At 50.0% G+C, this 26466-nt stretch overlaps 1 protein-coding gene across 3 annotated transcripts in view; it reads left to right on the top strand.

Annotated features, from left to right (window-relative positions):
- Nucleotides 1–2619: 2619 nt before the first annotated feature.
- The window catches only part of KDSR (3-ketodihydrosphingosine reductase), a 28880-nt gene continuing 5033 nt past the window's right edge, over nt 2620–26466 (top strand). The window contains exons 1-9 of one of the 3 annotated variants that reach the window (XM_016132724.2): nt 2620–2772; nt 7061–7150; nt 9085–9141; nt 12898–12963; nt 13157–13252; nt 16171–16362; nt 18844–18927; nt 21969–22052; nt 23831–24228. In XM_016132724.2, coding sequence (XP_015988210.2) covers nt 2665–2772; nt 7061–7150; nt 9085–9141; nt 12898–12963; nt 13157–13252; nt 16171–16362; nt 18844–18927; nt 21969–22052; nt 23831–23920 — 867 coding nt within the window. In that variant the 5' untranslated portion in view covers nt 2620–2664 and the 3' untranslated portion in view covers nt 23921–24228. Of the gene's footprint in view, nt 2773–3194; nt 3475–7060; nt 7151–9084; nt 9142–12897; nt 12964–13156; nt 13253–16170; nt 16363–18843; nt 18928–21968; nt 22053–23830; nt 24229–24285; nt 24388–26466 lie in introns of those variants that run through there. The other 2 variants (XM_016132723.2, XM_036230104.1) reach the window with 2 other exon arrangements.

Here is a 26466-nt window from a genome sequence, read left to right as displayed (position 1 = left end):
TCCACACTGCCTCCTCCAAATGTTAGATGTCTGCTTGTTTTGCTGGAGAGCTTTGGACAGAGGCCAGGCAGTGGCCTGTGTCATGATGAATTTGGCCTTGCCCAAAGAGAAGGTCTAACCTTTGTCTTTGGCTCTTGGGAGGTAATCTATGTCACACCTGATAGGAGTGTCTTTGTTTAGATGAGGGCTGACTGAACTAGATTTTAAGGAGCGGGCTGGCCATGGCAGAAAGACAACCATGTGATTTAGGTGGAAGCTTTGTATCACACACTATCAGTTGGTCAGAGACTGAGTTCAGCCACAAGGGGTATCAGTCCATCATGTCTACGTAATGAAGCCCCAATAAAAACTCTGGACACTAGATGAGCTTCGCTGGCTGGCAATACTTCATGCATACTGTCACACACCAATGGCGGGAGTGTCACCACCCTGACTCCACGGGAGAGGACAACAGAAGCTTTGCATTTGGAGCTCTCCAGGCTCTGCCCCGTGCACTTCTTCCCTTAGCTGACTTTTTCAGAAACCATAACCATGAGTACAAACAGGAGTTATGTGAGCCCTTCTAGAGAATTATCAAAACTGAAGGTGGTTTGGGAACCCCTCAACTTACAATTGGTGTTAGAAGTCTTGGGGACGGCACCCTCAAACCTTGCAGTTTGGCTAACTCCGGGCAATGACTTAATAAAGAAGAAAAACAGCTCAATCCCTTTGTTCCTGAGCTCCTTAGTATTTATAAACACGAGGACAAAAAGGAAAAAGGAAGCAAGCAAAACAAAAAATACGTGCTTTTTGCAAGTGAAAATCCCAGTGAAATGTCACTTGCCACCAACGAGGAAGGCTATAATTAATAAAGAAGATAAGTGTTGGTGAGGATGTGGAGGTATCAGAACCATCATCCTACATCGTTGGCAGGAATGTAAAATGGTGCAGCTCCTTTGGAAAACAGTCTGTCCATTCTCGTGAAACAGAGTTACCATAAAATTGTCTACGTAAAAACAGTTTGTCCAAATCTGTAGACAATTTTTATAACAACGCATTTGAGCCAAACAGAGGATACGACTGGGACAAGATCTCAATACATTGCGATAAGAGCTTCCAAGAAATGACAGTTTGCAGCTTCTTTGATGCATTTGGAATTAAAGAGGAAAGTACAGAAGATAAGGAGGTAGTAGAAAGCAAGGTGGGCATCGGATTACAGGACAGTTGAGACTCTTGCTCCCTTCCGGGGGGTAACATTTTAGAAGGAAGGGTCTGAAAAGACCCTTCACAGGTGTGTTAACCTAGATGAACAGGAAACAATAGACAAGGCTTGCCTAAGGCAAAGATAAGCCTTTTACTAAACAAGTTACATGCAGGAGGCATGACTTCCCACCATGACCTGCCCAGTCAGGAATTTACGAGCAGATCACCCTATGAGGTTACTTGCTATGGAACCCGTTTTTCCGACCACAAGATCCAGCAATTCTACTCCTAGGTATATACTCAAGAGAAATGAAAACATATGTCCACACAAAAACTTGTTTGTACATGACGTCACAGCAGCATCATTCATAATAGCCCCAAAGTGAAATCAACCTAAATGTCCCTCAATTGACAACCGGATAAAAATTGTATTCCATACAATGGAATGTAATTGTTGATGAGAATTAAATACTGATACATTGTACATGGATGAACCTTGAAATCATTATGCTAAGTGAAAAAACAGCCAGAAACAACAGGCTACCTAGTGTACGGTTTTATTTATATGAAATACCCAGAATAAGCAAATCTTTAGGGGCAGAAATATTGGCAATCGCTGGGGCTAGACGGGTTTGGGAGAAAATGGGAGAGTGACTGCTAACAGAATGGGATCTTTTTGGGCGTGGGGAAGGTTTACCGTATGTTCTAAAATTGGTTATGGTGATGGTTGCACAACTCTGACTATATTTAAACAAACATTTATTATGCACTTTAAATCAGGATGTGACTTAGACTTCGAGCTTTTTTTTAAACAAGCCACCTTGACTTGGTAGAAAAGATGAACTTTGAGCTCATCGAAAGTGAATTATCCGGGCGATCTTGAAAACACCACGTTCAGGTTTGCCCGGTCCTCTGAAAAGCGACAGTGGGCTGTGACCATTTTCGAAGCATGCCGAGCCTCCGTGCAATGGAGGCGGGCGTTTCTGAGCCTCACGCCGGGGCCCCCGGGCTCCAGCGGGGTCCCGCGACCCCGCCGCCGGCGTCTGGAACTGTCGCAAGCGCCTCGGGCCGCGACGCTCGGCGACAAGGCGGCACCGCACGCCCCGGCGCGCGCTCCGCAAGGTCGGGGAGCCGGCTCTCCGCGGTCCTAAGACGCGCCCGCGACGCACGGCGGCGGCGTCGCCGCGCGCGGGCCGAGGCGCCCCGGGGTGGCGCCGCCGCGGGAGCCCCGCTCCCGGGGGCGGCTGCGGGGCCGCGCGGGGCCGCCGCGGAGCTGGCGTGGGGCGGGGCGCGGGCCCCCGCGAGCCGGCCTCGGCCCCCCGCGGCGGGACGCACCGCCCCGCCCCGCCCCGCCCCGCCGCGGCGCCGCCTCTTCCCCTCGCCGCCGCCCCGCCCCGCGCCCCGCCCCGCGCCGGAGCCCCGCGTCCCGCGCGCGTGACCGCCGGCGCCGCCCAGCCCCGCGCGCCCCGGCCCGGCCGAGCGATGCTGCTGCTCCTGGCCGCCGTCCTCATGGTGCTGCTGCTGCTGCTCTACATGCTGTCCCCGCTCATCAGCCCCAAGCCGCTCGCCCTGCCCGGGGCGCACGTGGTGGTGAGTGGCCTCCGGGCCCGCGGCGGGCGCCCTGCCGCCGGCCACCCCGCCGCCGTCCCTGCCGCCGGCCTCGGGGACCCGCGCCTCGCGCTTCCCGGGGCGGCGGGCGACAGCGGCGCCTGCTGGGGACGGCGCCTGCCCGCCGGGGCTCGGGACGCGCTCCGCAGTCCCCGGGGCATCCCCGGGAGGCGGCTGTTTTTGTCCTCAGTGTTCGTCCCCATGAGTCGGCGGAGCATCAGCGAGGCAGAGGGAAACTTCGCGGAGGGCGCCGCGGCCGGTGACCGCGCGGGCGCGCCCGGGGCGCGGGGAGGAGGGTGTCCCCGCCCCCGGGCCCGGGGCGCGGGGAGGAGGGTGTCCCCGCCGCCGGGCCCGGCCGAGGCAGCGGGGAGCGGGCGGTGACGGCCTGTGCGAGCGGCAGGGGGAGCCGCCGGAGGGGTCGAGGAAGTGGCTCTCTTGGGGCACGAGCGGCCCTGGCCTGCGGGGCTGGGACGCTTCTGTCTCGTCTACACTGCTTGTCTCTCTCTCCCCGAGCTCAGGCGTCAGCCCGGGGTCAGCTGATTGCCGTTTCGGTGCAGTCCTCATTTCAGAGACCCAGGGATGGGCTACCCGACCTGGGTGGTGCTTTAGGAACGAAGGGGGATGTGGATGGGGTTGGTTTGTTTCCAACCGGAAGCTCATGTCTTCAGAGCTCCCTTTTCTCAGGTGAGGCACCTGTCTTAGACTGAGCGAGAAGGCCTCCCTTACCTGCCCCCAGCGCTTCGCCATTCGCGGTGGCTTTCCCATCCGTTTTCCTGTTTGGATCTCCCCACCCCGGTGCACACCGACCGAGGCGCGAGGTTGTGAGTCAGGAGAGCTAGTTACTAAAGCTGGCGGCACAAATCCTGGTGCCCGAGGTGACATACACACTCGAGTCTCGCCGAGGTCCGGTCCTCCCCACTGCGCAGTGATAGGATAGGACGGTCATTTAGTGTGCTTTAAATCTGGACAAGCGTTTGTGAATGAGAAAAGGTATTTTCTTTCATTTCTCTTTGGTAAAGCTATCAGTATATTTCCAACTCCTGCCGTTCCTGGTGTGGAAAGTAGATGAGGAGGCGAATGTAAATCCATAGAGAGAGAGAGAGAGACAGAGAAGCAAAGCTTTGCAACCATGCTAAATCTCGAAAGTGCCACATCCACAAGAGAACTGTCGCAAAAGCATGGCTTTCAAAGTTGGGTTCTTTCACACCTTACATTTGCAGAGCATAACTTGGAAAAAGATAAAGCCAAATGCAGTCAGTTTTTATACGAGAGTTTCACTTAACGTGGACTCTGGTCCTTCCATCGTGCTGCAGGCCATGGGCAGGCAAGGTGATAAACAAGTCTGTTGGGATAGATAGACCAAGAAGAATTTATTTTCACCATCCAGTTTGAATATGCCATTATAAATAATGTGAGGATGACATGCATAATTCACACGATGTCACCATCTGTCTTTTCTAATGTCATAAGGAGAGTGAAAGTGTAGTTATTTTTCTTGAGATGGGTTAGGACTAGACCAGGTGGTGTTAGGAGACAGAGCCAGTGTTTAGAATGTCTGCTTAAGTGAAAGTGTGAACAGACTAGGTCGTAACTATTATTTCATTTTTAGAACAATTCTTCTAGCCTAGTGTTATCTCCCTAATTACAGTGGTAAAGCTGTGCAGAAGTCTTACAGGGCACATATTTATTTAATAAGCTGGATTTTACCAAGCTGTTTAATTGAGTACTGGAAAATCAAGTTCTCCCTTTTTTAGAGATGGTTGGGAGCCATCCTTGTAACAAACCACCCCCTCTTGCCTTCTATAAGAGGCGCATGGTGTGCTTAAAGAGTTAGTAACGTAAACATTTGCAGCTAATAGTAAGAGGGAGCGATAAAGAAAGGAAATTAAACTATCATCTTTAGTGTCTTATATCTGGGTTCAGTTTACCAATTGTCAGACAACTCAATACATATTTACCATTTTTCTTCATTATGAAAATCTCTTATGTTTTCTTATAACAGAATAATAGACTAGAGTTGGCTTACGTATATTCTTAGATGCCTTTTAAGAATTAGCTGGCTAGACCGGAAGGTTGGTTTCCTATGGAACATGACCTAAAAGTTGGAGTCTGACTCTTGTTCTTATAGAAAAATCTTTTAAGTCATCAGCGTGGAATAGTTCTTTGCTGTGCATTAAATTTACACGGCTAGTTTACCTATTATAGTCCAGGAAAAGAACAATAATAACGATAGCTAATATCTACATAGCACTTTACAACCTATACATTTTCTCAATAACCTCATAACTTCAACTTTCATTAATTTATTGAATAACAAATAGGGAGATTTTACTTACAAGTTTTCTTGTCGTTGTATCTTTCAGAGAAATGGTATCATATACCATTTTGTAAATTAATGTAAAATTTTACTTACAAGTTTTCTTGTCATTGTATCTTTCAGAGAAATGGTATCATATACCATTTTGTAAATTAATGTAGGCAGGTGTTTATTTAGCAGCTGCTTATGCAAGGCACTGTGCTAGGAATAAGGGAGATAAACTGGACTTGGTATTTCAAGAACTTGTAATCTGGCAAAGGGCGAAGACATGTACATAAATGTGCGCAGAGTAGAAAGTGACAGGTAAAGGATGAGACTGAGTGACATTGTCAGGGAAGGCTTCTTGGAGGAGGGGACATTGGAACTGGCCTCTGCAGGATCGGTAGGATTTGGAAACAGGTACATGGGGGCTGTTGGGTGGAGGGACATCTAAGCAGAAACGACATCATAAACAGCCGTAACATTTTTAGGGGTCCTGAGAATTGCTACGGAATTGAAATGTCTGATGCAAATTAATAAACCAAAACCACCTGTGAAATATCTCGATAGCGGACACCTCCTCAGAGGTGACCATTTGCCTAGGCGACAGGTATATGTTTACAGTGACCTGTAGATAATTGATAATTGAGGTTTTCCAAAGAAAGTTCAATGTCGGAAAGATTAGGCTAAAGAGAAGTGTCGTCGGGACTCAGAATGTTGTGTGCGAGGGGCATCCTGGGGATTTTAAAATGGGAGGGGGCCGAGATTTTTCACTGTAGCATGTTTAATATTTAGCAGTAAAATGTTCAAAATAATCTAATTGTCTGACTATAGGGAAATGGTTAAATTTTGATAGAGTTATGTAAAGCAATACCATGAAGCCTTTTAGTTTCTGACATTAGACGTTACGACCTAATTATTTTCTAGGTAGGGTAGTGTACCCTGGAAGGACCGATGCATCTTTCCAGGAGCACTGAGCCCCCTACTCCTCCCCTGGCCCGTATTATGTAATTTGCATCAGGAAAATGACTAGGAAGGTAATGTTGCGTTTGTCTCATTAAGTTAAGTGTCTGTTGAGTCCTTCCTGTATGCTGGGTGCTGTGCTGAGTGCTAGGAATACAGCAGGGGAGAGGAAGCAGAGCCGGCATTTTCGGTCAAGTTCATGGGGCAGCGATAGGAGCCATGGCCGTGGCTGACGTCGTCAGGGAGAGAAGTCCGTGGCTGATTCTGTGAGGGCCTAAACTAAAGGGCAAAAGGGTGCCGAGCGGAAAAGTGGGTCGAGGTGGGGGCGGGGCAGCCGGCGACTGCCCGCCTGAGAAGGGGTGTTTGAGCCGGGTGTCGATGGGTGAGTGGGTGCCAGCCAGATGCACAGGAGGGGAGGAGAGCTTCCTTGGCGGGGGAAAGGGGGGTGCAGAAGCCCGTCCCAGGGTGGGAGAGAGACCGCAGCTGAAGGGCGGGGGGCGCGGCTGAGCCGGAGATGGCGAGGAGGAGCGTATGCAGGGAGGAAAGCCGTGCGTCTCAGGGTTTCCATGTGATCGTATAATACTTCATCAGCAGCCGTCGTTGAAAGACGTCAAGATAGAAGCCCCCTTTTAGTCTCTCGGAGAGCTCGCCATGCATGGGAAGCGTAGCCATGCAGTAAGGAAATGAGATTCTGTAGATTCGGACTCAAAGGCAGGCTAATGTACGATTTATTAGCTGGATTTATGGGGCACTTTCCTTCCATTGAACTCAGAAACATACTATAGGTGTGCAGTTTATAGTTCACACCCAGGACCGTCACGGCCCCTGCCGCTAGTGCAGGCTTTCACGTTTGCACTTGTCCCATTCATTAAGTCTGGGACGAAGAAGCTACGACAGCTAAAAATCTAGTTCTTGCAAACTGGGTTTTAGAGCCATCCTAATTGTTCTAAATAAACTTCCCACAGAAGGGAAATTCCAAGTCCTGAGTTTGGTTCCCCCCCCCCTTTTTAGGTCACGGGAGGCTCCAGTGGCATCGGGAAGTGCATTGCTATCGAGTGCTACAAACAAGGAGCATTTATAACTCTGGTTGCGCGGAATGAGGTACGTGCTTACTTAACCCACTTGTTCAACCTTTAATTAGCGAAAGAGTCCGTACCATGGATGCCTGTGCTGGGATCCGGCCAGTCGCCGGTGGGAGGTGTCATTCCTGAACCACGGGTTATTTCACATCAGAGACTTCGTCACTGAAGTCAGGCCAGCTCCACAGAGATTTATTTGGTGCCAGCAACTATTAGGCAACAGCGCAGAGGCTGCGGATCCCGCGATGGGCAGGGCGGGCTGAGCAGCACACCTGGCCGTGGGGGAGGGGAGGGGCGGCCCACAGAGGCGATTGTGGAACTGATACCTGAGTCCCCCAGGACGTGTTGGCGTTTCTCTCTAATCTGCTTATGACATGATACACATCTCTAGTGACACCCAGACCCCACAGAGGGATCTCACTGCTCCCCAGCAGTTTAGCAAAACATGTGTTTTTCTGGGTCACGTTGACACAGGTCTGTTTTCCTTTTAACTCGGGGTCTGTTGTTCTTGCCAGAGTTGCTTCCATGGCCCGAAGCGGTGATGCTGTGGTCACATGAACAGTCGTGGAGCGCCCTTGCTCCACGGGGCGGGAGCAGGGGCCGGGGCTATGCTGTCACCTGCGGTAGCTCTGTGCCCGGCACAGGTGGCTGGCACAGGTGGCTCGTAGCAGGTGCTCAGAACATATTTGTTGAATGAAGACGTGGAGCGGGGCTGGTGGGAGCAATGGGAATGCGGGCGTGGCTTCCGCCCCTGGGGACTCGGATACCCCCTTGCGAAAGGACGGCAGTGGTGTGGTGCCTGCTTGGGTGGGGGTGCACAGGTGAGCAGGACCCCGGCGATGGCAGTGTTCACATAACGACAGAGAATTAGGCTTGGATGTCCCTGACTTCTTTTTAAAATCGAGAAAGGCAGAATTAGCTTTTTATTTAGACCCTGACTTCTCTCACGGTGAGTTTGCTTTGGCATCGACACCACCTTACGGGAGAGGAAACACAGCTTTAGTAAAACCGCATTTTGGGAGACTTAAACAATGCCACCATTTGACATGAGGCGCATGAAAAAGGAGGCAGAGGAGGCCCAGGTTTCAGGGGCTCAAGCTCATTCTGAGGTCCTCGCTGGGCTGGAGGTGAAAGACCAGACCCGCCTTCCGGCATCAAGAAGTTCTTTATCTTCCGATGAAGCTTTTTATCCTGATCTCGATAAAGTTAAGTTGTGTGTGTCTTATCAATAGAACGATGTCATTTTGTTATAGGCACGTTCGTGTCTGTCCAAAGGACTGCCCTCCCCTTTTCTCTTCTGCCGTGAGGATGAATGTAAATGACAGCTCTTAGAGCACATTAAGATGCTGTAAACTGATATTTGTCGTCTTGAAAATGAGTGAAACGAGTAAAACTGAGACCTTAGAAGAGTTACTCAGTTATGTGGGTAACTTCACTTGTCTTCAGAGTGTTTTTGAGAGTAGCCAGGCATAGGTTTCCCCAGTCTATCTAAAAAGTGATTTTTACCGTGTATGGTTTTACAGCAGAGGAGGAAAATATTGGGCAATTCCTGATGACAACATTCTTGATGTGGGCTCATGTGTGTCCTTAAGTTTGGGAAGCATTGCATATCCATATGGGTCTTCTTTTATATCATCTAAATAATGTCAGATCAAAACATTGATTAGAATTGATAAGGTAACCATCAGCATGTCATACTGTTAATTAGGATTTGAAGCTCACTGATTTTTCTGTCATCTTTCTATGCAATGAATTTTAAAACTTGCTGTCACTTAGCCATAGCTTACCATGCTCGACAGCTTCTTCCTTTTTTTAAGACCATGGCCCATCGCTATGCGGTCTTGTGTGTTTTCTGGGACTTACTAAATACTTGTACAGATAAATGCTTTTTCTCTCCTTTTAAACAAACAAGCAGACAGACAGTCGCTAGAGCTAATTGTTCTCTTTTGTTTTTAGGACAGGCTGCTGCAGGCAAAGAAAGAAATTGAAAAACACTCTATTAATGATAAACAGGTAAAATCACTATCTTCTTGATTCATTTTCTGTACGAATCGACACAGTTGTATAGCGGGAAAAAAAGAATTACTTCAACTATGAATAGTTCATTGAAAGATGTAAGATTTTCCAAATTAAAATATATACTAGACTGTTTTTTAAAAGGTGAAGTTGTTTGAGTTGTCCAGACTTTCAGATTATTACAAAAATGTATAGACTCTGACACACACATGCACACACAAATGACCAAATAATAGTGCTTTACTAGAAAATGATTTTATTTTAATTATTTAAATCAACTTTATACAAAACTCTTAAGAGGGAAAGGGCATTAAAATTTTTTTATTTGGTTATGGAACGGTTTAATGAATAAAATGGTGTGTGTGCGTATGTATGTATTTCACTATAAAACATGATAACAAATTGATAACCACACACTTATCGCCTAGCTTAAGAAATGGAATTCACTGGGGCCCTGAAGCCACTGAGAGCCCACGTCAGCTTCCTCCCGTGCGTCATTCCTAGGGGGAGCCCCAGCCCGATTCTGGTGTTGATCCTTCCTTTGCTTTTCTTTATAATTCGACCATAAATGTATGTGACCGTAAATAGTACGTCGTTTACTTCTGCATCATTGTTTTTGACAGCTTTATCGAGATATAATTCACCGAGCATACAGTTCCCTGATTTAAGGTATACCATTCAGTGGTTTTAATATATCCACAACGTTGCACCGCCATCACTGGAATTCATTTTAGAATATTTTCATCATCCCATAAAGTCTATACCCATTAAGTCACTCCCCGTTCCCCCCGAACTCCTTCCATCCCTAGGCAAACATTAACCTGCTTTCTCTCTCTCTGGATTTTGTGGCGTCATTCCTTATGGATTCGTGCGCAACTTGATTTCTTCACTCAATACAATTTTTTTAAATTCTTCTGCGTCGCTGCATAAAGTAAAATAGTTCAGTCATTTTTTTTTACCGCTATATAGTCTTGTATGTTATAGACTACCTTTTAGTCATCAGTTCTACTGTTGGTAGATGTTTAGGTTGTTTCTAGGTTGTTTGCTGGTTGGTTTTGCACGAATACACCTGCAAGTGGAATTGCTGAGTGGAGCGCACGCATGTCTTCAGCCTCACCTAAGTGGTTACAGTCGCAGCCGAGCGGCCGGGGTCTCCTGTTACCCCATACGCCTTGATAACACTTAGTATTGGCTGACTGTCTAACTTCTGCCTTTCTGATGGGTTTTAAATGGTATTTCATTATAGTTTTTTAATTGCCTCTTTTCTTCTCCAGAATATTTTAGAGATCGTTAGGTTCTTTAGCGTTTTTTTTTTTTTTTTTTTGCTATTGCTTTTGATGCTGCAGGTAGAGCCCTCATCTACACCCGCTTATGCGCGTCTGTGAGTTTTTCTCTTCTCCTGTGGCCTCTGCCTGTTCCCCTTTCTCTGAAGCCCACCAACATTGGAAAGCTGCCAGCTCAGCAGATCGCCCCGTTTTTTCTTTTCACATTCATGTAACTTCTGATACAGAAGGAAATATCTAAAACCCATAAAGTTCGAATGCTGTGGCCGACGGCCGGTCTTGCCTGCTAGGGACCTCATCATTCCTCCCGCCCCCTGTTCACCTATCGGAAGGTGTTAGGTCATGTGGGAAGATATCAGAGCTGGCCCAGAACGGGCTTGTCACACCACTTGGCATAAGCAGTGCCCTGTGGGCATTTTTTTCCTGGTAATTTGTTAACACACTTGGTTTGGAATTTCACTTGTGGTCAGTGACCCAGTACTGTTAAGTTTAAAAAATAATACGATGATTCCTGCTCCCTTTTGAAAAAACTGTTTTCTATGCAGCGATGGGGGGTTACAACCCAAAGGTGAGTCCTCAAGTGTAGAAAGGTCCAGTTGCATTTGCGAAGGCGGCTGTTTCCTTTTCTCGGGAATTTTGGTCACTCGCATAGGGTCCCTTGCACCGAGTACGGCTTCCGGCCTGAAAACCCTGCAGCCATTGGTCTCCCTTTATTGCTGGGCCTCCCCGTTGCAGAGTCATTTCTCACACTCCGGCTTCTTAGACCTGGAACAGGTCTTGGTCATCACTAGCTTTGGACACCCTGTTGCACCTCAGCTGACAGAGGGACAGGATTGGAAGCCAGGCCTTCCGAGTGGCGTGCGTGCCCTTTGCACCGTGGCCACCACCCCGCAGCCACAGCCGCACGTGGGCGCGTCGTCAGGTCCTTAGCGCCCCCTGACCCGCCACATTCTGTCCACCCCTGGGCGTGGCGGCCAGCGTCGACACAGGACAATTCACGCAGAGGCCGAGAGGTCAAGAGCACCTTTCCACTTCTCTCAGTCGCCTTCCTGGGAGCACAGAACATTCCTCTGTCAGGGCTCTGAGCTCCGCTCTGAAAACATCACCCAGAAAGTGAGATTAAACGAAATCCCGTTGTTCGTCCTCTTCGTGGTCCCGGATTCCGTTTCATATGTTTCTGTCAAAGTCAGCCCCGATATATGTGTTTTTCCCCTTTTTTCCTCCTTCCTTTTCAAGGGCTGAGCGGGCTCGTTTTCCGTGGTAGGCACAGGCCGAGCCCTTCCCGACCCCGCCCCGTGCTGCGCACCCCTGGGCACGGCCCGCTACGTGCCGAGTGGGCTCTGGGGCTCGGCTCGGCGACACCTCCGCGAGAGGCTCTGCTGAGTGGCCTGGTCAGTCCAGAGGCAGGGGTCTCAAGGAAACCTCGGCGTGAACTGAATGCGACTCGGCTCCCAGCTCAGCTCCCGCGGGCCCAGATCTGCCGTTGGTCTCGTAGGGTAATGTCCCATGGCTCAGCCCCCCAGGGGGGACCAAGCCAAGGCGGCCGCTGGGAGTGGATGTTGGCTTCCGTCTTCTGCCACCCACTGAAGCCGTCCTGGCTCTGATGCTGCTCCAAGGGGAATAGTTTTTTAAACCTGTTTATCAGGTTTATTGTTATATAGATACTTAACAACTTAAGATTAATAACCTGAGATGTAATGTGTTTATAATGTATGTATTCTTTATGTAATTTATGAGATAGAAGTTATATGCAGTGAACCACACCCATTTAAAAGGTTCCAGTTCAGTGGCTTTTGACAGATGTAGGCACTTGCGAACCCACCACAGAAACCCAGACCAGGGGCGGCCTTGGCCCTTGCAGCCCATTCCGTCCTCCGTGACTGGCCGTAGGTGGCCACTGACCTACTTCCTGTCACTGTACAGTAGTGGCATTTTAAGAGAAACATTTTACATTTTTTTTTCATTTTCCAGCTTTTTGAGGTATAAGTGACAAATAAAAATTGTATGTATTTAAGATATCCAGTGCGATGATTTAATATACATCGACATTGTGAAATGTCACAATCATGTTGTTTAACACATCTATCACCTCACATAGGTATCATTTTTTTTTTTCATGGGGAGAATACCTAAGATCTACTTTCTTAACAAATTTCAAGTATTCAGTAGCACAGTATTAATAATGCTCACGATGCTGGACGTTACACACCCAGAACTTCCCTTATACCTGAATGCTTGTGCCCTTTGGCCAACATTGCTTTTGAGTTTGCTCAGAATCGTTTTTTTATGAAAACTGCCAAGAAAATTAGACTGTACTGCTTGCATTGTCAGCAGATTTCAAACAGTGCAATTTGTACATTAATGAGTGGACTCTATCTTTTGGAGAGAATTGACTTTAATTTTTAAAAAGTCTTTTAAAAGTACTTTCAGTCACCTGCATAGCTTTAATTGTATTTTCTCTTTCTATCAGGTGGTGCTCTGTATATCAGTTGACGTATCTCAAGACTACAGCCAAGTAGAGAATGTCATAAAACAAGTAAGAGGTTGGGCTAATTGGAATTAATTTATGTGCCTTTCGATTGGTTCTTATGATTTTGCCACGTGGCTTGGAATTAGTAAACTTCCTGATCGTTTTAATAGTTTTATAGATTTTATTGTTTGGCATTGATTTTGTTGCTACACGATTCTTCTTTTCTCTTTACTGATATGTGCCGTGATAAATTTTTTAGGCACAGGAGAAACTGGGCCCAGTGGACATGCTTGTTAACTGTGCAGGAATGTCACTTTCGGGAAAATTTGAAGATCTTGAAGTTAGCACTTTTGAAGTAAGTAAAAATGTGGTTTTTGCTCATCAAGGTAGCCCAGACACTAAAAGTAATGCAAGGCTACGGAGAAAGGCTTTGCGAATGAAACAGGTGAAGCACGTTCAGGTTTTATAGAAGCTCTCGAAGACGAGAGGAAGGCTGGACGAGGGTTTGGTCCCTGCGTCATGACCATCCCTCCGAAGAAAGCTCTCTGTGCGCCAAGAGAGACTGGATTTTCATGTCAAGTGTCAGTATTTCTAACACCGAAAAACCAAAATGTTGAAGAGCAGACTCTTTAGAAAGAATTCTCACATCAAGACTAAAAAGATAAGGCGTCATATTTATGCTTGTAGTTTTAAAGAGGTTTGCCATGGAAAGCTCCCTTAGGCATTTATTTCAGCCCCGAGGAAAAAGACATCAGGTCTGAAGTCTTTCAGTGCAGAACTTTCTTTTTAGTTGACACGGCATCAGCCACCTTTTTCTCAGTGCTCTGTGGAGCCTTCATCGTGGTAGTGGGTTTTGGGCACTTGGCTCCGCAGAGTGACCTTGCATCCCCTTTTACAGAAGAGGAGGTGGCTGCAGCAGTAGCTCAGACGTCTTGCTTCTGGTGGACTTGGGAACGCACCACGTACTCTGACTTACAGTCCAGTCAGGATGTGGATAGAAGCAGAGCGGTGCCTTACCCGGGACTCGAGTTGTCTTAAGGCTCCTTTATCAACTAGATAGGAAGACAGTTGTCTTGACCTGTCTACCTTTATCTGTGAGTAACCCAAGGGAGATTTTAAAGGTTATTTCAACAGAGTCAGTTGGGGAAGACAGTTGTAGTAGCCATCTTGGTGTGAAGTGCCGAGGCGAAGGCCTGAGTAGGTGGCCAGCGAAAGAGGAGGAGGGTGTAGGTGTGTGACAGGTGACCCGGAGGGAGACATGATTACCACGATCAAGTCGACTAGCACATCCATCACCTCACGTAGGTATCGTTTTTTTAAAAAAATTGAGAACACTTAAGATCCGCTCTCTTAACGCAAGACTCACCTTGACTGAACGCGAAGGGCAAAGAGAGGGTCGAGGTAGAAGCGGTCGCCTGGTTGTACTACATAAATGTGTAGTTGTGGAGCTCGGACCTCGGGAAGCAGGACGTGTCTGCCTGGGGACAGAGGCTACAGGGACTGTGGGTCGGATGGAAATATGCAGATAATTGAGGGAATGGTTTTGTGGGGTACACAATTGTGAGCAAGGACAGAAGAAGGCGTGTCCGACAGCAGGCGGATGAGTGTGTGTGAGTGTCAGTGACGAGGAGGTGTGAAGCAGGCGAGAAGAAGGAAGTAAAATACCTGTAACATGAAGCCCGTCGAAACGTAAAAAAACGCACAGTTCTAATCTTTTAAAACTTACTTTGCCGTTAACTTTGTCTCCCATTCTCACCATTCCCGTCTTCCCTCCCTCCCTTCCTCCCTCCCTTCCTTTCTTCATTTTATTAAAAAAAAAAAAAAATCACAGTTTACTTCGTTCCCACACCCGCCCCCACCCCCGCGACTTTGCTCTCTGTTCCCCAGCCGCCCGGCACAGCAGGAAAAAAAAGACGGACTTTGGCATCAGGCTAAACCAGTCTGAAATCCCAGCTCTCGCGGCTGCAGGTCCGACCGTTCGCTGGCTGCGTGAGCCCAGGCAGAACATTCTCGTTCCTTTGGCCTCAGCTCTTCGTCCGAGCTCGGCTCCCAGCTCTGCAGACAGGACGTACAGCCCCCCAGAGCTCGGCTCCCAGCTCTGCGGACAGGACGTACAGCCCCCCAGAGCTGTGAGGATGAAGTAGCATAACGTCCGCCTGACGCTTAGCGCGCGGCGGCCGCTTAGTGGATGTTGACGTCCTTCCGCTTGGCGTCCAGCCCGCCACCGATCGGAAGCTTCCAGCGGGCCAGGCGCTGCCCTGGCAGATCGGCAGAGATTCGGGGCCAGAGGACGTGCTGTGGGAGGGACAGGAAGGAGGAAGGGCGCCGAGGGGGTTCCGTTAGGTGGTGTGGTGGGAGACCCGGCCTCGGGGACTGGGACCTGAAGCATGGGGCCGAAGAGACCGGGGAAGAGACGTCCACGGGGGGAGCCAGTGGCTGCGGGGGCCGAGGCGGGGAGGACTCGGGGCCTGGGGCCTGGGTGGAGTGGGGCAGGGCCACCGTCAGCAGTTTGGATGTTAGTTCCAAACCCCCTGAGAATTTTACAAAGCTAGGCTGGGTGGCGATGTGATCTGCGCTTCTGTTTTTAAAGGATTTTTCTGCCTGCTGTGTCAGGAAGACTTTTAGGCGCTGGCGGGGTAGTTAAGGCAGGAAGTGGTGATGTTGGGAGTGGATGGAGGTACGGTGCTGGGCAGTCCCCGGGTGCCGGGTGGCGGCAGGAGGGGACAGAGACCAGCTCCGGAGCTCGAGCCGCTGACAGGCACTGTTGGCAGTGGCCCTGCTCCCCGTGAGAAGTAGCCTTCGAAAAAGGGGGACCGTTAACCCAAAGCTCGGTGCCTCTCTTCTGGTGGCAAGGCCTCGCTCCAGGCATTATTCGTTGTTACCTCATCCCTTCTGGCCGTAGCCACACCTACAAAAAGGCCTTCTGTCCCCGGGCTGCCCTGAGCCCAGGCGGTGGGGGGACGCCGCTTCCAGGGTCCCTCTGGCCTCCTCCCTCTCGGTCACTTGCCTTGTTCCAGGCAAGTCCGGGTGTGGGCTCGCTGTCAGCGTTTTTCAGCAAAGACGCAACTGCTGTCGTTGCGACAATGCAAGACTGTATCGAAACCACATTCGGATCATCGATCCTGAGCATCACAGCTCATGTACAGGCTCGCTGAGCCCGGTCAGCTGGGCCACAGGGAGGAACTGCAGCCCGGCGAGCAGACCGACTTCCCACGAGCGCTGCCTTGCGGCTTTGACCTTGCGCACGCCTTATGGGCTCTTTGCTCCCCACAGAGACTAATGAGCGTCAACTACCTGGGCAGCGTGTACCCCAGCCGAGCCGTGATCACCACCATGAAGGAGCGCCGGGTGGGCAGGATCGTCTTTCTGTCCTCCCAGGCGGGGCAGGTGGGACTGTACGGTTTCACCGCCTACTCGTCGTCCAAGTTCGCCATCCGGGGACTGGCCGAAGCTTTGCAGATGGAGGTAAACAAACGCCGTATTCGGTTTTACGTCTGTTCCTCTGGGCTCAGCAAATGCTTCCTGTTAGTGTGTAGCTTCTTTACACGCGTTGTTACACTGAGTTACAGATTTGTAGATCTGACGTTAGCGGAGAATTGGCTCGACGCCTGAACTTTGCACTGAAAAAGTTAACATTTTTCATTGCGTAAATGATGATAGTTATGACAGAAGCAAAACAGTTGGAAGGTTTTTCTTGCTTAATTTAATACACAAAGTACTGCTAACATCGTCATGGCGTTGTTGGTCTTACTGGGTGACTGCGCATAAGGCTAACCAGATATTTTATTCTGTAGGGATGTTTCTATAACAAAAAATCTCTCCTTTTTGATTGAAGAATAAAATTAGCATGTATTTGAGGGAAGAGCTTAATTAAGTCGATGAAGTTCTGGCTTTTAAATTCTTAGTAAAAGTGGTCATCTCTGGGAGTCAGCATCATCTCAGCAAGAATGGGGAATGCGTAACTAACCTCGTTTCTTTTCTGCTAGGGTTGTGGGATTAATTAAATGAAAGTAGAGACATAATTTAATGTGTTTAGATTTTATCACACTATTTGACCAAGAGTTTCAGGACACCATCAGCTCCGCAAGGGCAGGGGTTTTGTCTGTTTGGTTCGCATCTATACGCTTTGTTTCTAGAACAATACCACCGCATAGTTGTAAGTCAGTAGTTGTTGGATGAATACACAAAATGGTTAGCTTATTAGCCTCCGGAGGTTTCCAGCCAGGGGTTGAGAGATTATTGAGTTCCATGGTTATAGAGGACGCCACACCCAGAAAGGGATCGGACTGGTTCCTCCCAGCCTTGGTAATCCGTGACCGCTCCCCGCCCCCCCACCACCCCCAGAGAAAGCTATTCTGAAAACCTGTTTTAACCATGTGGAGGCTTAGCCATAGCCTTGTGTTCGGGAAACGCTGCTTTGAAGTGCTGCCTTACGTTGGCCCGTGTGCCACTGTCCTTACTGCAGGGGAGAGGGGCCGGGGGACAGCACTCCCCAGTCCGCTCCGGGCTGTGTAGTGGCTGTCAAGTGACCACACACTGGCTTTGTTGGTGGCCTTTTCCTCTGGTCTCTGCACAGTAGAAGGCAAGGCCAAGGAAGACAGAGTTTTTAAAGTTACTCTCTCACATGTAAGTGGAAGAGGACTCGCTTGCTCATCAACCTCACCGCCTGGCCTGAGCCCAGAGCCACAGCTGGACCTTGACACCCCACGTCCTTTCCATGCTGAGCAAACGAGCTCTCCACGCCCTGAGTGCGCTGGAGCCGAACCAACCCGGACATCGCTGCCCTTGCCTCTTGTTCTTTCCAGGCTGGCCGGCTCCTCCCACAGTCTTCAGAACTAGGGGGGGACCCTGGGATACCCTCAGAGGCCGTTGTCTTTTTTCAGCCTCCTTAGACACGCGGCGGCTGACCTGACGACCAGCCGCCTGTCCATTTCCAACTCACGGGGACTAAACAGCGCGCCAGTGGCTAACGAAAGTCATGGCGGAGATTTCGATGGCATGGACCCCCGCGCTCAGGGGTCACTACGAATCAGGGTGGAGCAGGGCTGCTGGAGAGCAGGGGCTCTTCTGGAATTGTTGGGGTGCGTTGGCGAGTCCCGGGGAAGTTAAGTGTGGAGGCCTGGCAGTGCGGGGAACGAGCCTAAGAACCTGTCTTCGGCATCCTCAGAGGAGCGAGGTGGAGACCCAGGTGGCGGGAGGAGGGGAGCTATGAAGAGAAAGAGCTGGACGGAGCTTTGCTTGGCTGGTGACTCGGGGGTCCCACCGGGGGGAGATTCCTGCTGGCCGGTTCTGTGGAGGAGGGGGCGACTCCTGAGCCCCTCATGGGGGCCAGCTCCACAGGGAGCCCTTGAACAAGCAGACCTCTCAGGGTGCGTGCAGTTCTGGCCCCGGGCTGGGTGACACCAGCGGGGCCCAGGGGGAGGGGTCCGAATGGCCTCAGCATATTTTGTGGACGAAAGCAACGTAACAGGAGTTTCAGAAGGAGCCGTGCAGGAAAACAGACGGACAGCCTGGTCGGGGAGAGGCAGCCCTGGCCCGTTGCCTTGAACCCAGTGCCCGAGGGGTGGGCGGTGGCGGGGAGGCCAGGCCGAGCCAAGGGGACTTCCTTCCACGCTGTCATTTTCCTCTCGGGCAGCCAGAGTGGAAGGAACCAGGAAGGGGGATGGGAGGGGGGTGGGAATGGCCGTACCCGAGGACCGGGTGTCTTGTGGAGTTAGAAGCGAGGATGCGCTTTCTCTCTCTCTCTCTGAATGGTCCTCTCGGAGGTCACTTCTCCGAGCTGGAGGTCGTGCTCCTCCTTCAGAGTCACCCTTGGGCCTTGCCACCTTTTGAGAAAAGCAGGGCAGTATTTCCCACCTGCGGGCAGCAGCGGGCGCAGGCTGGCACGGGAGGCTGTGAGACTGTGTCCTGCTCACCGAAGGGGCGAATGTCGTTTCTGACACGCAGGTGAAGCCGTATAACGTCTATGTCACGGTCGCCTACCCGCCCGACACAGACACCCCTGGGTTCGCAGAAGAAAACAAAACAAAGGTAAGTATTCCTCTGTGCCCCGTGTTGAGGCTTTCGTGCTGTGAACCCCCTTTTCTGATTCCCTGCCTTTCCGCACGTTGGCCCACAGGTGTTTTCATAGGTCAGAAAATCCTTTCAATTTATGTGCCAGCTAGAGGCCTCTGAACTTTCTGGAACTTTCATTTGAAATCTCGGAGAATGCAGCCATGTTTTCAAAGGCCATGGGTTTTGCTAATAATCTTTGAAGCCTTATCGCATCAATAAGGTATTTTCTTTGTGATGGAGAGTACAGCCTGTGTTTTTAACGGATGAGATGGTTTTCTTTAAAAATAATATTCCTTCCCCTGAACTCAAAGACCTGCTTGCTGGGCCATTGTCTCCCTATCGAGGTCTGATAGGCATCTCAGACTTAACGTTTCAGAAGCGGGACTTTGGATCCCCCCTCGGAACTCCCGTGATTTTCATCTCATGACCTCGCGGCCACAGCCGCTCAGGCTGGGGACCGCGAAGCCGGCCTGGCCCCCTCTCACACCTCACGTCCGGTTGGTCTGCACATCCCTTTGGCTCCTCTCTGAGAAAATATCCCAAATCCAACTTTTTTAAAAAACCGCACACGTCACTGCCACGCCAGTGGTGGTGGCCACGGATGTTTTTGCCGGAACGACCTGTGTGACCTTCGACGGTGGTCTTCCTGCTTCTGTTCTCAGCCCCCATGGGGCCTGTTCTTCACAGAGTCACTGATGATCTTTTTCAGGCATAAGGCAGGTCTCTTCACGTTCCTGTTTAAAACCCTCATGTTTAAAAAACCAACCAACCAACCCACCCCAAAAGACCACACACCTCTTGTGCAGCATAGAATGTTCTAGAACAATGGAAATATTCTGTGTCTGCAGCCTCTGCTGTGGTGGTCACGTAACATTGTGAGTGTTGAGCACCTGAAAAGTGGCTAGGGGACCAAGAAAGTGAATTTTTAAAGTTTTATTTAATTTTAGCTAGTTCGAAGTGAAAATTAAGCGTCACGTGTCGGCAGTGGCTACCTGTATCTTGGAGAGCGTGGTGGTCGTGGCGGCCGTCACACCTCGAGTGGAGTCCAAAGGCCTCGAGGTTTATCAGGCCCCGCGGTGTCTGGACCTCAGTTCCGTGGGCTCGCCCAGCCTGTGGTCACCCGCAGGCTGTGTGCTGGCCGCCCTCTCTCTCTGAAGGTTCAGAGGGCTGGGCCCCTTGTTTCTTTCCGTCTCGGGACAGACGGCACTTCCCTGACCCTCTGATCGTCAGAGAGCATCCCCCCCGCCCCCACCCCGGCACATTCGCCGTCCTCTTCCCTGGCTTTTGTTTTTCCTCCGGGGTGCTTATCACCCCTGGACGTTTACATTGTACGCAGCAGCGACCGTAGGGTGATCCGGAGCCGAACACAAGCTCTGCGTGTTGTTCCAAGGAACTTCCTCTTTGCCTTGATGCATAGTAGTCACTCTCGGAGCAAACAAATAAATAAAGGAATCAGTCAGCACTTATCACATCGAACCCACGTTGATTGTTTTTCTTCTCTTTTATAATAGTGCTTAGTGTGAAACTCCACAGCATGAAAATTGGCGCTTAGGCTCCGTAGACCGTATATTTGCAAAAAGATGGTTATGATTTAGAAGCTTTTTTCCTAGTCATTTCTCTTTGGCTCTGCCTCGCTTAAAATTACCACCATTTCAAAGGAGTAAATTCAAGCCAAATGTGCATCTTAGAATAAGCTGGGTTCTTCTGCGAAGCAGATTTGCAGCATTTGGTAAGCAGTCTTTTAGTCTGAAGCCAAAGCTGACACAGGGCGGTGATTTCCCTGTGAAGATTTGATTTTGATATTAAGCTATTATTATTATTTTTTTTTTAACTCCAGGAAAATATTGGCCTGACTTCTTGGGGTAAATCAAATTCTAGGTTGAGCACTGTAGGGGGCGCCACAGTCCTTTGAAATCTTGGGCACACCTGGCCACAGACACCAGCTTGGGAGTCTGGAAAAATGCACCGTGGCACCTTCGAAAGGCCTTCCTCTCCCTTCAGGCTTAACAAGAAATCCTCGACTTTTATGAAGTGCTGTGCTTTTTCCATTTTAAAAGGACGTATTCTGGTTTTAATTTTATTTACTTCTTTTAAGCCTGCATGGTAAATAAAATTTACAGTCTCATGCAGTTTCAGGCTTTCGTTTTGAAACTTCTAACTCGAACTCCCTTTCGAAAGAATTTTTGAGCATATGTGTACATGTCACCACAAAAAAAGATGCAAAAAAAGGGAGAAAAACTAGAAAAAAAGACCTTGCCCACAGAGAACTTAGGAGGTAAATTGCAACTACACAAGTAGCTATACTATACATTAAGGCAGAAATGTTCAAAGACAGGTAGAGAAATTCCTGCTAGTTAAGAATTCATAAATGTCTTTTCGGGCTGGGCGACAAGGGAGAAGGACCTTTGCCTGCCTTTTGAGATTTGGGGTTCCGATGCCCCAGCCCAGTAACGAGCTCACAGCCACGTGAGGGACCATTCAGGTGATTTCTAGTTTCGTCCTCTGCAGGTCCTGTAAGAAACGGTTGCAGTGTTGAACAGGGGCCAGGGCCGTCCCTGCTCAGGGCCTCTGCCCTGTCCAGCGGTCAGTCCTCAGCTGGCCTGGGAGTAGCGTGGGAAGAGAGGTGCTGGTCGTAAGAGGACACTTGCTCGGGGCACAGCCTGGGCTCTGGGGAAGCGCCGTGGGCCGGGCGTCTGGCCAGCAGGGAGGAGTCAAGGAGCCTGTGTTTCTGGTCTTGTCGCAGTGATGTGTTCTCGGTCTAGCTTGCATGGTCCCCACTGGGGCCGAGATCACATGTCCAACGGAGAGTGGCCAGGGCTTCCTTGTCTGGCTTCAGCTGCTGGGCTGAATTGTACACAGTAACCAGGTAGAAACTGATTTAGAATCCAGATGGACCTAATCTCCCCAAATAAGAATCTATTCCAAGGTGGGAAACTAGAATTATTTAGCAATCGTGAGTAGGAGCGCTGTAAGAATTATTGATTTCTTTAACTGATATGTCCATTTTTCCATTCTAGCCTCTGGAAACCCGCCTTATTTCAGAGACCACATCGATTTGCACACCCGAGCAAGTGGCCAAACAAATCGTTAAAGATGCCATAGTAAGTCAAATCCTTGCTTTCTTTATTAATAGCTGTAGTTGTACGTTTCTGAAAAGATAATTTGTCCCTGGGCTTATTTCAAAACACAAATTATTGTATCTTTTTTTTTTTATCAGTCAGATTTACCTTATCTAACATTAGACTCTTATTTTTCTTCCCTTAGCTACATCATCAATTCTGTGTTAATTAGTGGGCCCCTGGAAACTGGTTATGTCTCTTAACCTTAGGAACAGGTTGATCAGTAAGGGTGTCTGGGGACTTTGGTTCTTTAAAGAGAAAAGGAGACCTGCCTACGATGCGTCAGCAGTACGTACTGTGTACTCCGTGTGGCATGCTGCCTTTTTTCTTCTTTCCCATAGTACTTTGTTTTAGATTATTTTAGGTGCTTCGTTGCCAGACTCATTCATTGGCTAAGGATTTTTCTTTCACCTAGTATCGCATTCTCGGATATTCACTAATAAGAAAGTGTACCCAGCCCGCGAGACCATCATCCTGACAGCCCCTGTAACGTGCCTCTGGGCTGCTGAGTCTTTTTGGCGTCAAAAAGGGTATCTTTGGAAAGCATGTGCTGTTTTGTAGAACCACACATGTTCCACAAGCTTTTGGCAACATGTCTGTGAACCCGCCTGCAGAAAAATACTCATTTATGTGGGATCTCTATAAACCTTGGACCCACATTGAATTTAGGAAGTTTAGGGGCCACAGGAATGAGAGGTGTCAGCAAGCTGTGCATGAGGCAGAACTGAGCGGAATACGGGAGATAACCAAACTCTGTAGAATACATAACAGACGTTGGAAGAACTTTGCCCCGTCGAATTCGGAGGCGTAGATGGAGCGCACCTGCTTATGTCAAGTCCGCGCAAACACACTCCGTATTTTTGATGATTTGGAATGACTCTTTGTGTTTTGGCAGGATTCATTTTGTCTGCTGGTGTTCAGACTTCATCTCCTGACCACTTTACATTCCCTCAATGGTTGACAGCCGCAGAGAACTTTTATGTACAGGGGTTGTACTTGCCATATTAGAAACTGAAACCGCGTACCCTAAAAAACATTTATTAATTCACTTAACAATAATAAACCCGTTGCGTTTTCCTGTAACATTTTTGCGACCATAACGATTCCTCACGGCAAGCCTTCAGTGAGACGAGGGGTGCTCCGCGTTCCCGGGAGACAGCCGGGCCCTTGTTCAGTCTGTCGTCATATGTTGTTTTGAAGGAAAGATATAAAGAAAATCTGGCTTTACACAGATACGTAGTTAGAAAAGGGAGGAATATTTTATAGGCTTTTTGGATAATTGCGGGCATTCTTTTTTAGTAGTAAACTCAAACTGGATGAATAGTAGTTTCTAAAACGTTAGTTGCAGTGTGGAATCGGGAAACCGCATTAATGAACTTTTTGTTCTCTGTTACACTGAAATCCCTTGGTCTATGCACTTTCAATGTTTTGTACCCATTCATGATTTTGTAATGCTATGCATTAGTCATTTGGAAAATATGGGTTTGCTGAGGTTAACGCGAAAAAATTACAATCATTAATATCACTGCCGATCTTGTAAAAAAAAAAAAGTCTGTGCATATTAGGAAGCCGATAATCTCATAGGAAGCTCAGATTTTACATTGACCACGAAAGCTGCCAGTTTTCCTTGAAACGATAGGCCCCTTTCATTGATTTTCCACAAAATGCCTTTCAAATACTCTGTAGGACAGGCGGGCCCCTCGGGTAGGGGACACGGCAGACCCTGACACCGGACACATCCTTCTCTTTTTGTTACGCAGAATATTGGAAGACACGTCCTCCAGGACTGCGATTTAATGAAACAATACCCCGCCTCCTCCAGGGCACTGTTAAGCAAAACCGACCTTTAAAAACTTTGCGAGGTTTTAAAAAATGCGTGCCTTCTGTGCGTGTGCGTCGATCACTGCACGTGCGTGGCCGCGAGTCGCTCCGAAGCCAGCGCGGTTTTGCCCTCTGTCACTCGGCGACGGAGGCAACGGACGGCTTCGTTTCGTCACACGACGGTCGTTCCGTCCCCGTGGACCCCTCCCGAGGACACCCGTCCGGCCGTGGCGCCCACCCGCCAAGGCCGCAGTCGCGTCCCGGCCGCGGCGTGGGCCTCGCCACCCTCTCACGCCACCCGGAGGGGAGGGACTCGCTGCCTTATGTCCACGTCGAGTCGGTTCCTCCCCGTGTTCCTACTGTAGCCTCTTTCTTTTCTCTTCCTTCCCTTTAGCAAGGAAATTTTAACAGTTCCATCGGCTCAGACGGGTACATGCTCTCGTCCCTGACCTGCGGCATGGCTCCGGTCACTTCCATTACCGAAGGACTCCAGCAGGTAAGCTGTGCCTAGGCCGTCCGGCAGCTGGACACACGGACGGACAGACAAACAGCAACTCTTGTTCACCTTCCATGAGAGAGGGAGACCTAGTAACTAAGTCTGAGCATGCGAAAACTCTTTATTAAAGTATCCACTTTTCCCCTTCCTCTAACCAGGGATAAGTAAATGGGAAACGGGCCGAAGATTTAAGTTGAGGAATTTAGACTGGGAAGAGTCTTCTGGTCTAGGCCCTGCAGGCACAGAGATAAAACACCCTCTGTCTGTTAGGCTGGGTCCTCGTCTGATCCGATGCATTTGAAAAATGGGATTCTCCACTGTCTCAAGTGGTTTAGGGGTGGCCTTGCTTGGCAGTACTGGGGTATCATAGACTAGAACACTTTTTCTGGGGGACTTAGGCCACAGGCAACTAAGCCCGGGGAGATGCAGGTCAGGGATTCAATGCCATCCCCACCCGAATGGAAATTACGGTTCGTCCAGGACACAGACAGTTTACTGCCCCTGGATGTGCTGGGTGCTGTGTTTGCTGCTGGAGAGTCAGACGGAAGGCAGCTCCAGGGGCCTGTGGTCCTTGGGGGGTGGGGGGGAGACACCGATCCTCACAGTGACGCTAACACAGTATGAAGTAGAGAGCGTTAGGACAGAGGGGTTGCTCTGGAAAGACAAAGCGTGGGTGACGGAGGTGGGCGGAGGGCGGGGAGGCTGCCCGAGCCAGGGCCGTCCACACCGGTGGGCCGTTCATCACACGCCGCCCCGTCAGGTGCAGTAACCCGCGGCCGGACCGAACGCCCGAACGGCTTCGCTCTTGGTTTCCCTGACTCTTCTCTTCTCACTCTGTCGTATGCCCACGGTTCTGGGTTGCTCTCCCAGACGGAGGAACTCCGATACATGGATGCTCTCGAGGCCATCCCGTGCCTCCCAGCCCGTGCCTGGCACGGAGCGGACACGGGAGAATGCCCGAGGGCAGCGTGCACGTGAATCCCGCACGTTCCCTGTGGGCCGTCTTGTCCACTCTCCTCCTCCTGTGTGAGCGACGCCAAGTCTAAAACTTCAGCCCATCCCAATCCTGCGAATTCCGGGTCCGCGTGCATTTCTTTTCCTCAGGCTGTGCGCCGTTACATCTCCAGTCCAGCATGTCCCAAACGAAACTTCGTATTCCCCGGCATCCTGCCCACCCCACACCCCCGTCACCGGTTCTGTATTCTCTTTCTGCGGTTGGTGTTCACGTTCACTCAGGAGCCCACCAGAAACCGGGGTGTCACCGCCGACTCCTTCCGCCCCTCCCATCAGAGATCACCCGTCTCTGTCGCCCGTCTCGTCCTGGGTCCACGTACTTCCTCCTGCTCCCCCGCTCAGGCCTGGCCACGTCCTCAGCTCCTCGCCTGAGTCCCGTTCTCTGCCAGCCAGAGGCTGTAAAGTGGCAGCCCACGGGCCCATAAAGCGACTGGTCCATCGGGTATGAGTGTGCATGGTCGGAATAATAAAGCTTTAAAATTAGATGTTACTTACAGAGTTCAGATTTGGGAAAACGAGAAGGCCTAGCAGCACACGGGTCTGCTTTCTCACTGGGCAGGAATGCGCCGGGCTGGGCGGCGCTGGCCCCATTACGCGGGACACGGCCCCCCAGGCTCTGTGGTCCCCGGCACCCTGCCCCAGGCCCTGGGCGCGTCGAGAGTGCCGTCACATTCCCCGGGGGGCGAGGGTTGTTCCAAACTTCAGATCCACCTGGCGCGGCATCCTGCGGTGGCTCCCCAGGAGCCTCGGGGTCGGGCTTTCGTTCATTCCCTCGCATGGCACACTCACCTCCGACCTGTGAGCTCCGACCCCGCTGACCTGTCTTCTCTTTTCCCCTTTTCCTCCTCCCTTGTCTGGGTCCCTTCGTCCCCAGCTTTACTTCGTCCGACCAGCTCCCAGTCTTCCTCCAGGTCTCACCTTCAACGTTGCTTTTTCCAGAAAATGCCAAGACTGGGTTAAACGCCTCGGACTTACCCCTATTTGACCTCTTTATTGTGCTATATTATAATTACTTTTTCTTGAGGGTTTTTCTTTTCCTTTCTTTTTTTTTTTAACAATAGACTT

Source organism: Rousettus aegyptiacus, unplaced genomic scaffold (genome assembly GCF_014176215.1).
Source record: "Rousettus aegyptiacus isolate mRouAeg1 unplaced genomic scaffold, mRouAeg1.p scaffold_m13_p_12, whole genome shotgun sequence".
Lineage (NCBI taxonomy): Eukaryota > Metazoa > Chordata > Mammalia > Chiroptera > Pteropodidae > Rousettus > Rousettus aegyptiacus.
Note: the sequence above shows the minus strand (reverse complement) of the source record. Positions and strands in the feature narration are given on the sequence as shown.